The sequence below is a fragment of the Odontesthes bonariensis genome, chromosome 16 (assembly GCF_027942865.1).
Source record: "Odontesthes bonariensis isolate fOdoBon6 chromosome 16, fOdoBon6.hap1, whole genome shotgun sequence".
In the NCBI taxonomy this organism is placed as follows: Eukaryota; Metazoa; Chordata; class Actinopteri; order Atheriniformes; family Atherinopsidae; genus Odontesthes; species Odontesthes bonariensis.
The window spans coordinates 14,390,194-14,407,364 of record NC_134521.1 but is presented as its reverse complement, the minus strand read 5'-3'; the positions used below and the strand labels follow the sequence as shown (position 1 = coordinate 14,407,364).

The 17,171-nt window shown below is 39.3% G+C and overlaps 1 protein-coding gene across 3 annotated transcripts in view; it reads right to left on the bottom strand.

Moving 5' to 3' along the window:
- The window catches only part of gabra3 (gamma-aminobutyric acid type A receptor subunit alpha3), a 125,175-nt gene that overhangs the window by 61,636 nt on the left and 46,368 nt on the right, over positions 1 to 17,171 (bottom strand). For all 3 annotated transcript variants that reach the window (XM_075486321.1, XM_075486323.1, XM_075486322.1), the window contains exon 2: positions 14,349 to 14,456. In XM_075486321.1, coding sequence (XP_075342436.1) covers positions 14,349 to 14,434 — 86 coding nt within the window. In that variant the 5' untranslated portion in view covers positions 14,435 to 14,456. The remainder of the gene's footprint in view (positions 1 to 14,348; positions 14,457 to 17,171) is intronic.

Genomic DNA, 17,171 nt, shown 5'->3' with positions numbered 1-17,171 from the left:
ATTATTGTGTGGTGTGCCATGTTGCTGTTGCTTGTCTGGTATTATAAAAGCAGTGCATTCTTCCTTTTCAGCAGCATGCTCCTCTTCTCAAGCCCAGTACAGTATGTCCACTACTCGTGTTGGCAGAAAGGAGCGAGGGCACGTCTCTGGAGTTGTTTGGTAAGGTTATTAACTCACAGAGGGTGAAAGAAAAGTGACTTTTAGTTGATGAAAAAGGAAAACTAATTAATTTGTTGGAATGTTGGTTTCAAAGAATCAGATGTGGATCCAACATAAATAGTGTGCAATATTTGTTATAAGGTCGTAACATGGCTGCACCATAAGGCAACATAACCGATTGTTTTGAACTATTTGAAGTTCACTCACAAAAACATCCCCCTTTTGCTTATGGTTATAGTTTTAAGTTTTTGAGAATTATTGTTTTAAAAAGTTATGTAAAAACATATGATGATCATCAAAGTTTATTTCCTCCTATTTCCTCCTTAAATTTGGACATTTTTATTAGTTGCTATCTATTTCTATCTAATAAATCCCACAGAGACAATGCTCTAATTTTTCATTCAGCATTATCACATTTGCATTACTAAAATTTCATCTGTGTAAGTCTGTTAAACAGTTGAACACCTTTGTTCATTCATTTTTTCATTCATCCATCTATCCGTCCATCCCTTGTCAGCTGTGCTCGTGTCTCTCCAGTTTGAAATATCTGGCACTCTTATGAAGGCAGGCACCGGAGGGATATTTTAGCGAATGCTCAAACCACCTCCACTGGGCACACTCTGCAGTGTGTGTTTGTAGAAAATGCCAAGTAAGGTTATGATGTGTCCACTGGGAACATTTCCTCTGAGCTCTATACTATTACATGGATTAGAGAGATGAAACCGTTTTAGTTTCAGACAAAGCCAAGAAATTTACATTCAAGTTCTTGCTCTGAGCAGAGGACTGTTAAAATGACTTTGACTTGGGAGAAGATAGTTGTTCAGCAATAATGTCAAGCGGGCCAACAGTGCTTCCCCGACATCTGTTTAACGTTTCCAGATAAAACAAGAGGTGAAGGCCTCTGTGAGGCCCCTTTTTCCCATTGATTACCGTTAGAAGCTGTGGCACAATCTGTTCAGGCACTGCTGTTCTGCACCCTGTACATAACCTGATGATGTTAAGGAAACCATATCCCATCTATGAGTGGTTGCAGAGACTGGCTTAATGATTGCTTGTCGCACTTTGCCATCTCAGCTTTTTGCAGGAGTTTTGGTTTGAAGTTACAAAAATTGTGCATGCATAACATTTCTGTCATCCACTGAAAAATCACAAAAGTATTATAATATGACAGAATATAAATCAACTAAAATGTCACATTTTAAAATGCACAGCAATATTTGATGCATGTTTCAGTCATTCGTTAAGAAAACACTGATGCAGCGTCTGTGCTGCTCTTTTTCATTCTGCTCACTCACAGATCCTGTGTGCTCATCCCACACACAATGTCAATCCCCCAATCCATCACGATGAAAGTCTTTGCTTTTCTTGATCTGTGAATTAAACAGTGTTGGCCTCTCTTGTTGTCCTCGATCCTTAACCAGCTTTAATTCACTGCCATGACAACCAAGGTTAGAAGAGAGTAGGGAGAGGGGGCTGAGAAATTTCTTCCATGTGGCTGTTCGGACTGCAAAATGTGAGCTAAGCGATCCTACAGGTTAAGACTTAAACAAACAAAAATCTGATATAAATGGGTTTTGGAATAGAATTAGAGGAATGTTGGCTTAGTTCAGTATCACTGCTGTGATATTCATATCAGAAAAATCAGGTTTGATAAGTCAGTGGGATGATTAGGAGCATGGGTTACTGCAATGAATTAATGATATATTCAATTTTGAACAACAAATGTATTTCAAACATGATGATAAAAGACAACAGGAAATGATCGTGGACATAAAGACATGATCTGAAATGTGTCACATCGATGTTTGTGACATCAGCCTAGTTTCTAGGGTGTATTCAGAAGAAAGCCCTGGCCCCCACTGTCACATGCAGCACTGATGTATACAGAGATTACGAAACTGCCATCAGCAATGCTGAAGATATAATTTATAACTGTAAGCATGCTCCATAGAGCTGCATGAGTGCTTTATAATGTGACTCCTTAAGAGATGCGGCAATTTTTCACGGAAGACAAGATCACCAGACTATTTCAAATGGTAAATCATTTCCTACGAAGCTCCGGGAAGCAAGATTAAAAGCAACTCAAGTGCTGATAATTTTGGCAACTCACCCTCTTTTTTTAAATTCAAAACCTAATTCCATTGTTCTAATGAGTGTGGTGTTTTCACAGCTGGAGGATTGGGAACGAACAGAATCCAACACATCTGATAGGTTCATGCTGAGTTTACTGTAACAGAAATATACATAAATCCTGGTTGCATGTGACATACAACACTCCATGTCATTTCTAACCAGGGAATGGATTGTCATGATTAGGTCAAGCCACACATAAGGGGTACATAAAACACTGTCTTGCAGATTTTACAACCAAGCCCTGTGCCCCTGTCTAGCTGAGAAGTGAAGCCTCAGAAAATTATAGGAGCCCTTCCTTCTCACATCCTGAACAACAGCGTTATCCTTTCATTCGTTTACCATTTCTGTGATACATGTTATTTATCCCCTCTCTCGTTTCACAATGAGTTCTTTTGTTTTTTCTTTTTTTTTTTGGGGGGGGGGTCTCAAGCAGAAATGAATATTTCCAATCTCCAAAGAAACATAAATGCTATTCACAGCAAACTAGTGCATATTACTCACTGAAATAGTACCCCATATTGTATTAAAGCCATGCAAGTCTATTAATAGGGGGTATATGTACATTGCAAACATTTAGTAGCTCACATCAAGTTTTTTTATACAGGTCTTGTTAAAATAGCCTCTGTAGTAGAAGCATGCCCATGTCAACATGCCAGACAAATCAGCCCACCATGCTGCCATATCATGAAACTAAGAAAACCTTTAATTCACAGAGTTATAAATCTGCAGGATGTTTCCCAATGAAATCTCAACTCCAAGTCAAAATAACCAAACGTGTGTTGAAATGAAAAAGATAAGCTCTTGATGCTGATTGTTTTTCAGAAGGGAAAAATCTGATGATAGTATTGCTCTCTTTTTTCTAACACTTAAACTTTAAGCTTGTGTCCATTAAATGAACCAGAGATGATGAGGTTTCCATCAAGTTTAGCTCCAGTTCTAGCAATTACCATTAATCCTTAAATGTAGATGCACTGTGCTGGGGTTGGCTCTAATTCTTGCAATCAGGTATTAACTAATACTCAAAAAAGGATTATAAATTTACATCTGTCTGGTTTATTATCACTATAGGAGTTTTACTGTATTCTTTTTGGAGATAACAGATCTGATATAGTTGCTGACTGCCCCAGTTTACCATCTCAGCCAAGCTTAAATAGTCATTAGAAATATTTTGATTTCTCCTAATTGTCAGCTTTTCCACTCAAGTTCTTTTATGTCTATACGTGTAGAAAAAAAGATTAGGGGCACATCTGAAAGTATCAGGTACCAAAAGTCGTTAAATGAGCCAAGACAATCCAAGACAGGGACCGAATGGATTGTAAGATACAAAAAGGTGTCATATTCCACACCTGGGATGCTGTTAAAAGCTTCAAGGCAACACTGATATAACAACCTAGCAGTGCACACATCGACAGCTGGGACACATCTCATGTCGTAAAAGTGAAGGTAGAACAGAAATTGTGAAGGAGGTGTGATTTAGCAGCTGCACTGCAAGCACCCATTAGTATTTGCTCTATTTTTTCATGAAAGAATCAAGACTGAAATTCTTTTTCCAATATAAATACTGAGCCTCTCATGCAGACTCAAAACTGTTGCCAACTCCCAAAGCTGAAAGTCCTTTAAAAAGTGATCGATAGGAGATAGCAGTCGCCTGTAGCTAATTACTGGACTGCACCCATCAGTGGAACAAAAATGACACAAGCTCCCAGAAGTCTTTTGTATTAGGTTTTGCATGTTGTTAGAAAGCAACAGAATAAATATTTTACCGCTTGAGCTCTGCCATCATGTTCTTATGATGTCAATAAATGTAAGTACCCCTGACTAATCAGGCAGGGCAGTTAAATTATTCAGAGCGTATATTTGGAAAATTGAACATTACCAAACGTTACTTCAAATATACAATTGAAAACAAGCATTTTCTTCTGCTAGATCTGTTAAACAGGTGGTGTATTGTATGTAAGCACTCAGCCCACTTTGTAGCATAACCATAAAAATAAAAAAAAAGTCCAACCAAAACCAGAAAAACTTTTCTTAAGATTATTCTTACTCTAGTGTCAGAAGGCTTGGAATAATATTTCCACCTTTTTTTCTACCACATGGTCTTTGACAAACTTGGCCACCCATTCATCTTCCTTTACTGTGCTTCAAATAAGTAATTCATAACCAAACATTGTGAGAAGCTGTGAGTGGGGCGGTCAAGCTGAGATTAAAAAGACTTAATGCAGCCTGATTAATTCTGTTTGATGACTGCAAAATAAGTCTGATCTCTCTTTTTATGATTCAATGTTTGGGAACAGAAGGAATCTTCATGGAGGTTTATATGCTTGACAAGATAGCTAAAATAATAGGTTTATAGGAAAGTTGGATCTATACATAATTTGATGCACAACAGCAACGCCAAAGTCAAATATTATATAATAATAGTATATAACTCGATTAAATAAGTATTTACAGCTATTATAAATCCTAGAGAAAGGTCCTTTATTGTTTAATTGTACAGCTAAAAACTCAAAGAAATGTCACTATTGACCTTTTGTTCACAAGTTTTTGAGTTAGCCTGCATGACATTTTCAAAGCCTTAGGTTTAAGGACCTTAATCTGCGTGGCTTGTTTGCCCGTAGCTAAAACAGCTCATATTCCACTTCAGAGGGAGTCGGGGGTGGATGTTGCCGGTGGCGAAGAACATGGGTTTTACTGAAATTATGGTGTCTCATGCAGTGCTTTTATGGAAAACGAGTCCCTTCACACACACAGATACTGCTCACTGCCTTATGTTCGAACAAAGAAAACAACAACAACAACAACAAAAACCATCATTTAAATCAAGCATTTCATGGACTAGTAATATCTTGAGGAACCATTGTAAGGCATGACACACACGTGCAGAAAAAAAAGAAGAAAATTTAAAAAAATTAATATTTGCATGATTTCTGCGCTCAGTGTGCAGCTGTGCAGACAGCTTCCGAGTAATCCATTCCTGCCTCACTTTAATTCATGCCTGCTGGGGATTTCTGCTAATTGGAACTTAGAAAGTCATCGATCAGATCCTCACTATAGCAATATAAAATTGACTAAACCTCTAAAGTAATTAGAACATACAGTGCTGTGAAAAAGTCTTCAGCCTGCCCTCATTTCTTTATACTTTGCTTCAAAAGAGCCAGACTTTCTTCTAACCTTTTAAATTGGTCTGAAGCAGTAGCTCTACAACCTTTCTAAATGACTATTAAAGGTTTTTCTTTGGTTGCTTTTTCAGAAATTTTCAGTCCTGTCCTTGTACCTGACAGAGAAATGTTTCTTCTTTGTTAGGCAACCGAGCACTGACCTATGAATGATTCAATGATTCAAGCATAGAATAGGAACCTAAATCATGAGATGAGCAATTATTGTGTCATTGAAGTGAATTGAATATTTCAGCATGGTGTGCAGTGTATTCTTAAAGTGGCTGACCTAAAAAAGATGAACAGTATCTGAAAGTGAAAACTGAACTGAAAATCAGTGGCAACAAGTCTTATGAAGGGATGAATCCTCCCCAGAGCCCAGACTTCAACATTTCTGAGGCAGTGTGGGATCATCTATTGAAGAACAAATATTGCAACTCAAGGTTGTTAGAATTCAATAAACTGTTTTTTTCCCCCTAAATACTATATTTCAATTCATGTTTGTACTTGTTTTTTCAATAAATCATTTCACCTATATTCTATTTTCTAGCAATATATGGAGAAACACGAGTTGGCTAAAGATTTCTGATAAGTACTGTAGATCAATGAAGTTGTAAAGTGATAATTGAATCAACCTGTGGCTCCAGGATTAGGGTATTTAGGGTGTTTGAATCCCAGCGGGACAGACAGTCTAATCTATAAACTGGAAAAAACAAGACAAAACAGTTATCTTTTAATTGATAAGGTTATTTCCTTTATTATTTATTCTAAGGTTCTGGGCATCATTCCCAGCAGTTAGGATACATTTACTCTACAAAGTTAATAGCTGTGATGGATTGTAGTTCACGAGGACAAACGAGTAATCAGTAAACCGTGACTGTGGGATAAATTTCTCTGACAAATGTATTATATCGTAGGAAGCTGTGATTTCCTGCCCTGCACTAATGCATATACAGTTTTACAGACGCACACTGTAACCCTCTCCTGTGACCTCGGGCCATAAATTGAAATACTGAAATACAAGTACAAAAAACCTTGGTGGAAAAAATGCAATCAAACATAAGAGAACTGGCAGATAAGCTCTTATTCCATCCCCTCAGCCCTTCACTTTGTTTTCTTTGACTCCACAAACTATTTTCCTGGTCATTTAGTCGGCCAAGTGGCTCAGCCATGAATACATTACCCTTGTCCAGACCTGTGACACATTAACCTCGACAACACTATTGAAACAGAATGTTGTCTGTCGACTGGGTCACATCTCAAAGTGATGCCCTTCCTTGCATTGCCGTGAATAATTCATGTAAGATTGGCTGAGAAAGCGAGGAGAGCCTGGGTAACTTCAGAGCCAATCATTTGGCAAAATGTACATACGGCTCTCTCATGCTTATAACTATTGATTATGTGCCACGTTAGGCAGAAGCTTGGCAATAGATTACAAACAAAACAGACAACATGATGGGCTGACTGTCCACGGCTGTTAAGCGTTGATTGTGTGAGAGGGAGGAGGGGGGGTTGCAAGTGAGGAAAACTGAAGGATTAATGGTCCCTCACCTCAACAGAGGCCTCTCATTTCAAACAAATGGATTCCAGGGGATGAAAGCTTAATTATGCCACATTTTCGCAGGTAGAAGGAATGTGGAAATCTGGTGAAGAATGACGACCCCATAAATAGAGGATTTGTCTGTTATACCTTAATCTGTTAAAATACTCTCCTGCCTCAACTGTGGATTTCAGACTTGAAAGCGGATTTCAAGTCTACAGATAGCATCAGTGGGCATCAGGGTGATGGTAACTCTCAGAGGGAAACGGCTTTGCTGATATGCAGATATTCTGCCAGTACGTGCACAGTCAGAGGATAATTCCTGATTTTTGATGGACAGTTAATAATTACTTACTCCAAATTCCATTTTTATTGCGAGTTTGGCTTTTCTCAAGAGGTTTGAATTAAAAAAAACAACAACTAAAGTTTCCTCTAATGAACAAAGTAGATTTTCATTTGAATAAAATTTGTTAAGTAAAGATTGCCATGCCATGGCTGTGGATATGTAGCCTGACTACGCCATACTCACGATTCTAGTCAGAATGTGAGTCTGATACCGCTCAATAGACTTTTGAGTATGGGGCGTGTTTCAACCGAACCAGGAGAAAAAAATGCCTCTTCGCTCAATTGGATAGACCTACAACCAATCAGAGCAACGTAGTATGTGACGTAGATTAAGCAACACATACTTGTTGTAGGAAGGACGGCAAAAACATCTTTTCTATCGATAAAAGCCTTTATCGCGTTCCTCTGTTCGTCTTTCAAAATGAATGCAATGTGGAGATCCTGTAGAACAGACTCGATGGCAGAATCTACACACCCTAGCTCTCCAGCGGCAGCCATGTTTGTTTAAAATGAAGTCAAACCAAGCGCTCTTTAGTGACGTAGTCGATAATGTCCCTGTTGATCATCTGTCCATCATCGTATAAAGCCCGCCCTGGCAATCTGATTGGGTCGACCGATTCTTGGTCGGGCATAATGATTTCCCAACTGAGCAGAGCCAGACCGAACTTCCCGACCAAAACCTTTATGGGCAGGGCTAAGTTCGGCTGGCACCCAGGCTAGTAGATATGTGTCCTGCATCTCTTAAAGAATTCAAAAATAAAAAAAAATTGTGAAAAACCTTGCCGTGTGCTGTCACTTATGAAAAGAACAGAACAAAGATCTAATCTTCATTCGTTTCTGAATTTTTCCCCACAGAGAAAAACTTAAGAAGCTACAGCACAATTAGGAGTAGGCCGAAATAATTTAGCAGAAGTTGTTTCAGTTTGAATGAAGGTGCAGACAGTTATTGCAAAATACTTTGATAGTGACAAAAAAAGTTTAAAATGGGATAATTCTCAGTAATGGGGAGCAACTTTAGTTCAATTAATTCTTAGCAGAGTTAGGCAAGATTCGTCAGAACACCAGAAAGCAAAACTGGGTCAAACTGAATCCAATTTGACCTAACCGTGACATTAAGGCCAAGTATATATTATTTTTTTTACTCTAAGCTCATGTAGGCTGCCAGCTCTGGTGGCATAATTGTTCAAACACTTGCTTGTGTAGTACTTCTGTTCCTGAAGGTTTCTATTAAGGCCCATACATCCTCACACTGTACAGACCTTACGTGACCATGAACATTGAGACAGACGCAGATTTTTCTGTAATGTTTTCTGCCCTTCGTCCACATGTGAATGTAGTTGTTGGCCCCTGACGATGACTCTTCATCTATCTAAAAACTGCCTTTATAGTTTTGTGGTATAGACAGGGTAGGGTAGCAGAGGTTTTTAGCTTGCCAATTCATATTAATTTGCTTAATTTGATGCCACAGTATTTGTTGATCTGTGTTTTGTTACCATGGAAACAGGATAGGCTCGCAAGATTTTCCAAATGGTATTAAACTTAGATATCTGCACTAATTGCACACAAAACACCCCATATAATTATATTCATGCCATGTCACTGCTCACCAGTTCAGTAATTTTGAAAACAAGTCACAGAGTCACTATCTTTTTTCTTGGGCTGTCACTTCCCTCTGCCCCCCTCACTTTGTTGATGAAGTGATGTGTCAACAACCTGTCTGAATAAATCAAATAAAACTACTCTTCTTCTAGCTCTTACTATTGCAAAGAAAACAGTACTCATCAACTGGAATGAAAAAAAACAGCACACAATGGGAAAAGGGACTTTTATACAACATATGAAGGGAAAATGTATGCACCTCTGTCCTTTGTGCAATCAAAGGACAGTAAAAAAAAGTAATAACAATGACAAAATCAAAGATAGGATAATTCAAATTCAATTCAATTCAAAAATACTTTATTTATCCCAGAGGGAAATTAAATGTTGATGTAACTCAATTAAATCAAGGAGTTATTATAGATGCTGATGGCTGTGGGCAGGAAAGATTTCCTGTAGCGGTCCGTTTTGCATCCAAACTGAAGAAGCCTTTGACTGAAGAGACTCTGTTTTCCGATAACAGTCTCATGGAGAGGATGTTCAGGGTTGTCCATAATTCTCTTGATTTTATGCAAAATCCTTCTTTGCATTATTGTCTCCAGAGGTTCCACAGTCGTCCCCAGAACAGAACCAGCCTTCCTTATCAGGTTGTTGAGTCTTTTTAGGTCCCTGGTTCTGATGCTGCTGCCCCAACAGATGACGCAAGAGGAAATGACGCTCTCAACAACAGACTTGTCGAAGATCTGCAACATCTTGCTGCAAACCTTGAAGGACCTTAGCTTCCTCAAGAAGTACAGTCTGCTCTGTCCTTTCTTGTAGATGGCTTCACTGTTGTGTCTCCAGTCCAGTCTGTTGTCCAGATGAACACCAAGGTATTTATATTCCTCAACCACCTCCACTTCTTCTCCCATGATGGAAACAGGGTTTGATCTGACCCTGTTTCTCCTGAAATCTACAATCATCTCCTTTGTTTTGTTAACATTCAAGATGAGATGATTGTTCCCACGCCATGCCACAAAGCGGTCCACCAGCTCTCTGTACTCAGCTTCTTGTCCATCTCTGATACACCCGACAACTGCAGAGTCATCTGAATATTTCTGTAGATGACAGGAGTCTGACTTGTACTGGAAGTCTGAAGTGTACAGAGTGAAAAGGAATGGTGAGAGTACAGTCCCCTGTGGTGCTCCTGTGCTGCTGATCACCTGGTTAGACACACAATTCTTCCGTCTGACAAACTGTGGTCTGTTTGTCAGGTAGTCATTAATCCAGGTGATTGTTGAGGCCTCCACCTGAGTCTTCTGGAGTTTCAGACGAAGCAGATCAGGCTGAATTGTGTTAAATGCTCTGGAGAAATCAAAGAACATGATCCTCACAGTGCTGCCTGCTTTGTCCAGATGACAGTGGGTTTGTTGAAGCAGGTGTATGATAGCGTCTTCAACTCCAACTCCATGGCGATAAGCAAATTGCAGGGGGTCCTGATATGTGCTGGTTTGCTTACACAGGTGGGTCAACAGGAGTCTCTCCAGGACCTTCATGATGTGGGATGTCAGGGTAACAGGTATGTAGTCATTGATGACTGAAGGGTGGGTTTTCTTTGGTACCAGAACCAGACAGGATGTCTTCCACAACAGTGGTACCTTCTCTTGGGTCAAGCTAAGGTTGAAAAGGTGTTGCAGAATCCCACAGAGCTGCTCTGCACAGGCCTTCAGGACTCGGGGGCTGACACCATCTGGACCTGCAGCCTTGTTCCGGTTCAGTCTCTCCAACTGCCTCTTCACCTGACTTCTAGAAACAGAAAAGTGGGAGGGGGAGGCAAAGGGGACAGCAGCATCTCCTGATTTGGTTGAAGACGAACTAGTGGAAGCAGAAGAATCCGTGACTGAGGTGGAGGTGGAGATGTTACAGGAAAGCTGTGGGTCAGAGGAGGGTGGGATGTCTCTTTGGCTGGGAACAGGAGGGGAGGATGGTGAGCTTGTTCCTGAACTGAATCTGTTGAAAAATGTGTTCAGCTCATTTGCTCTGTCCAGACTTCCATCCATCCGATTCTCCCTCTGCTTGAGGCCTGTGATCTTCTTCATCCCTGACCACATATCTCTGATATTGTTCCTCTGCAGTTTACTCTCAAGCTTCTTTCTATACACCTCCTTGCTCTCTCTAATCTTGACTTTGAGCTGCTTCTGTATAATCCTCAGTAACTCCCTGTCTCGCTCCCTAAAGGCTGTTTTTTTCTTGTTCAATAGTTCCTTTAGCTCACTGGTGATCCAAGGTTTGTTATTAGGGAATCATCTCACTGTTCTGGTGGGGATGGTGTTGTCCACACAGAAGTTTATATAGTCAGTCACACACTCAGTCATGGCATTAATGTCCTCTCCATGTGGCTTACAAAGAGAAATCCAATCGGTTGCATCAAAACAACCCTGTAAGGCTTCTTCAGCTTCCTGTGACCACTTTCTAACAGTCCTTTTTGTGACAGGTAGTCTCTGGACAAGGGGTTTATATGCTGAACAGAGAAAAACAAGGTTGTGATCTGATTTACGCAGGGGAGGTCTTGATTTGGAAATGTATGAATCCTTGACATTTGTGTAAAACAAATGTAATGTCTTGTTTTCTCTGGTAGAGCAGCTAAGAAACTGTTGAAAAGTTGGCAGTGTAGCAGAGAGTGAGGCATGATTAAAATCACCAGATATTGCCACAAAAGAATTGGGGTGTTGTGTCTGTATCTTAGCAACAACGGAACTGATGACATCACATGCAGTGTCGGCAACAGCTGAGGGTGGAATGTAAACAGCCACCAAAACAACACTGGTGAACTCTCTTGGCAAATAATATGGACGAAAACTTACTGCCAATAGTTCAATGTCAGGACTGCAGAGACGACTCTTCACAGTAACATGTCCCGGGTGACACCATCTGTTGTTGACAAGCACTGCCAATCCACCCCCTTTCCTTTTCCTGCTACTCTTTATATCTCGATCTGCTCGTACAGTCAGGAAGCCCGGCAGAGAGACGCTGGAGTCGGGGATATGATCATGCAGCCATGTCTCAGTAAAACACATAATGCTACATTCCCGATATTCTTGCTGAGTCCTTGTCAAGGCTAGAAGTTCATCCAACTTGTTAGCTAACGATCTTACATTGCCCATGATGATGGATGGCAGAGATGGTTTGAACTTCTTCTTTCTCTCTCTCCTCTTTGCTCCTGTTCTGCATCCACGACGCCTCCTTTTCAATTCCAGTGGGATTTCTGGCTTCAGTTGTCGAATTATTTCTGCTTTTCCAATGTTAATCAGCTGCTCCCTGTTGTAAACCACCTCGTTGCTATGGTTATGCATCATAACAAAAGAGCAAAATATACAAAAGTATTGGGAAAAATCAATCCAGCTGCACAGCATCCAAGGCAGGAAGGAACAGTTGTCCAAAAAATGCAATTTCTTCCAAGAAAAAACAGGAATGAAATTTAGAAAAAAGAAAAAATTTCAATGTGAGGTACAGAGCTACTCCAACGTGCTGCCCCCCTCAGCGGCGCATTCTAGAACGAAGTGTTGCTAAGATATAAGATATATAACTAAGAAATATGTGTTGCCTGTAGATAGTGGGAGGTGGCGGTTTGGTATTTGGAGGTTGGAGTGCTACATTAGGGATTGGGAAGTCTGGTATGCCCTGGACGGCTAGCATGTGCCACAATTAGAACCTCCAATGGCCCTTGGCTGGCGGAGCCTTTTATTATTATTATTATTATTATTATTATTATCTTCTTATCACTGGGATGCCAATGTTCACTGTCTGTTCGTGGGATCAACACTGATGAAAGGAGGTTCCCACCTGATGACCCCAATGACATGTTGGTCAGCACTGTTCACTGGTCCATAGGGATCACGAGGGTCTTTATTAGGTACTGAGGTAGTATTAGAAGGTTAATTGTTGAATTTAGGTAATTCTTCACTGAGTCTGGTCCATTTCATTTTGTAGCACAAGTTTCTTGAATTTTTTCAAATCTAATATATACCTGCTCCTTCAAATGTACTCTATCACAATAATAAAGAATAATTATTTGCCATCTGTTGATCAGGTGAAGGGAGGTTACATATGACAGCATCTATATGACTTTAGATTGTCAAAACAAGTTTGAACAATAATGAGGCGAGCATGTACCACTTGCACTGTGTACAGTTAGAACTTGTACTGTTGTGGTTGTGTTTTTTTTTTATTTCTCTGTTGACAGAGATTTTTAGTTGTTGGTGTTAAGATGTTTTTTTTTCTGGAACAACAGAGGGAAAACAGTTTGTCAAAATATCTGTTTGTACAAAGCATGAGTCTGGTTCTGCCTGAGGTTTCTTTTTGTGTTTAACAAAAAGAAATGTGAATAACTGAAAGCTTTTCTGTCTTCAGTGATGATAAACTTAAAAGTCTCTATCTGGGTTGACAAAACATATCTGTTCGAGCTCTGTCAGTCATTCACTGGATCCTCATACACTGTGTCTACATGCTTTAATGTAACGGTAAGGCTGGGAGACATATTCCCGTGAAAGAAGGATTTCTTGCCAGGTTTGGCCAGCACCGGCTCATGGCCTCATATATCCATTTAATATTTGTAATTACAAGTGCTGAATGCTCCTAATAAGCAAGGAGAGCCAAGTGGCACAATGACAAAGCGAAGTGGGCTAATCCCCGTCACAGTGTCATGATTTCCTGCCACGGCCTGCATTATTCCAGATTTGGTGAGACTTTTTCTAGCGTGAAAAATCTTAAAAGTGAATTACGCCCTGTCGTGTCTGCCTTAATGTCTTACCTTATCAACAATGCTAACATGGCCCCCTCTGCAATCTGTTCTTTTAAAATTAAAAGGAGTGGGACTAAAATGACTCCTCGACATCCTGGAGAGTTTTATTTATTTATTTAGTTTTTTTTCTGACTTTAACGCATATCAAAAATTTGTGCACAGGATGCAGGAGTGAAAATGCTATGAATGAACAATATTAGCTTTGGTGAGCTGCATAATGCAAATTATTTCACCAGTCAGTGAAATTTGGACCCATGCATGGGAGCACACAAGCTTCATATTGATGGGAGATTAAGCTTAATGTTTGCTTCTTTTTTCCCCTCTGGAGGACAAGGTGACAAGAGTTCCATTTCCAATTCCCATCCAAAAATGTGTAAGTCACACAGCTGTCAAGAATATTTAGCGAAAGATAAACAAAGCCCTTCTTGATTATTCATTGCTAAAGGTTTTTCCTGCACCATTATAGACTTAAGAAACCACAGCTGAGAACATTCGCCTCTAATGGCGTTTGTTAGATTTTCATGCGTACTGCAGCAGGAAGCCTGATTATTGCAGTTATGATACAAAACACATTAACAGGACAGACAGAGTCAGGGAGAAGTAGTGTGAGTATAGACAAAAGGATGACGGTGTGTTGTACCTGGCTTCAGGAAGGAGGTTGAGGAGCAGGAGGAGAAGCCAAACACCATAGTCCTGTGATTTAGCTTTCCAAAGTAGAGCAGCCATTTCGGTTTTGAAAAAGAGGCTCCTGCAAAGAAGAAAAAGGAGGCAGTGTCACTCTGACTGGCAAACAGCTTTGACTGGCTTGACATGAAAATATCAATTCTTATCGTTAAACAGGTAAATAAAGAAGGACATCAAGTGATCAACAAATCAAATATTTATTTTTTATTATTCAATTATTTCCCTCTGTCTTCCCTCAGTGGTTTATATTTTTCATATATATGATTGATGGTGTTAGTTTGGTCGTATGACATTCATCGTATATTTCATACCAGAAGATACCCATAATATTGTGAGTTTTTTTTTTATTTTTATTAGATTGCACAAATCAAAAGATGCTTAGCGTCCAATGGCATTTGTCATGTTGAAGTGACTCTAAGAAAATCATAAATTCTGTCTGAGCTTAAAGAAGGTGGTCTGACCAGGGGAGCAACAATACTTTCTTCATCCCACTCAAACAAATAGCTCAATAAGACTGGTTCTCCACAAGCCATACAGAAAAGATAAATGTTTTCATAAAGTCTGCCTATAATGACCCCTTTTCCATGCATCCTCAGGTGATCTAATCATTTAATTTGTTTTCATACATCACTTTGTGTGTTAAGCCAAACTACTTGCAAGTTGTTTATGACGCAACAACCAACTGATAGAGCAACATAAGAGAAAAAACAACAGTTTTCATCCCCCTACACATCAATGAGGAGTGGACTGACTGTTTTCATCAGTAATCATGGTGGTTTATTACAGTATTTGCTGAGGTGTTTTGGTGCAACTTTGGTCTTATTGTAATTTTCTTGGTAAGATAAGAACTGAGGTGATAATATGTGCTAATTGCATGTTGTATGACTTCCTGTCTTTCAGTCAGATTTAGTTAAAAAACCACAGTGAATCTAATGAAACATGGTCGAGGGGTGTGTCACATCCATGGGGTTTTCCCCATGTTTTTAGTTTTATGTTTTATAATGTTTTAGGTTGTTTATGTCTTGGTTTTTGAGTTCATGTTTAGTTTTAATTTAGCCATTGTCTTCCCCACAGTTTCTGTTTGCTCATCCACCTTCATTCACGTCACCTGCATTCATTGTCCCCAGCTGCACTCATTTGTCAATCACTCCCAGTTGAGTATTTAGTTCCCAGGCTCCCCTTTCAGTTTGTGATTTCCTTTACCTTGATTTCACCATTCCCTTGCCACATCACAACTTAAGCTAAGTGCTGTTCATGCCATGCCATGCCATGCCATTTGTTCTCTTATCACAGTTATATTCATGTTTTTTTTCCCACAGTCTAGCTTTGTCTTCCTGCTCTGCTGCGCATTTTGTTATCCTTGTTCTGAAAATAAACCCAGTTTGCTTTTTACACCTTTGAAGTCTGCATCCGTGTCCTGCCACACCCAAACCTGACAGGGTGGAATGTGGGTAAAAAAAAAATCCCAAATTCAGCCTTGGCACAAATTCTCTTTTCAAGCTCTTGTTTTACAAATATAATACCAATGTTCATATTTCTAATAACATTCTTGGTGAATATATATTCAATGTTAAGCTGGTTTGTAATAAACTTGTTCATTTTTTACCTGGACCACATCAACACAACAAAGCATAGGAGAAAAACACAGAATTTGAAAAGCACCCTGCTGAAAACAAACAAACAAACAAAAACGGATTTCTTCAGGACACCTTCAGGCATTTACTGTATCAACAGTAGTTCATTGACCTAATATACGATGGAATCACCTCACTTAGATGTTAAGCTGAACATTCTGGCTTTTGGGAGCATGCCTACATTGTTTTTTGTCATTTCAAAAGAAATGGGGACCATGAACCAAAAAAAATACATTAGTTAGTACTTTGTTGCAGCTCTTCTTGCTTTTATGACAGCTTGAATTATTTGAGGAATTTACTGACAAAAAAATAAATAAAATTCTTCATCAATTGGGATCCATTGCAGTCGACAGAGCAGCTTTGCTGGATAAAACCTTGTCATAGAACTTTTCAAAAATTAAATTTCATTCATAAATTATCTATTGAACTGAGATCTGGTCTGACATCAACTCCATATCATCAATGACTGTGGAAATGTGCTAGTTTTCTTCGGGCTGTAACCTTTATATGTTTCACTGAACTAAAGTAAACTAAATATTACTGAATATCACTTACATCCAATCATCAAACTCCATGACTGCTTCTCTTTAACCCGCTGAAACGTTGTTTCCTTCTCTTTAGGTGTTAGTGATGGTCTATTTTTTCTGTGTTTTTTACAAAATAAAAAAAAAAATCCAACTGTGGTGAATCATGAATTTCTGCTAGTTTGTCTTCTTGCAGTCTCAGAGCATGCGTCATGCCACATTACGTATACAGTTACAGTATTTTTTGCAAGTTAATGTTCTACGTTTTCAGCAGCTGTTTGAGAAATTGCTTGTAGTATCTTCCTTATTTGAAGAATTTGTTGCACTAGCTTGTCCTCTGCTCAAGTTTGTGTGTTCACTGAATACTTGTGAGGAGCTGAAGCCGACACTCAGGCAAACACTCAGTAACACAGACAGCAGAGGACGGGCAAAAATCAACACTCATATTCAGGAGTCCCTCTTCCACGGCCAAGTTTCACGTTATCGGACATTATTAGTGACAGAAACTCCACTATCAGAGTAATAAAGATAATCTAATTTATTTACCTATCAGTCACTAATATATTAGCCACCAATATCTTCTGCATCCCTGCCCAAGATTTAATTTATTTGATTATTTCA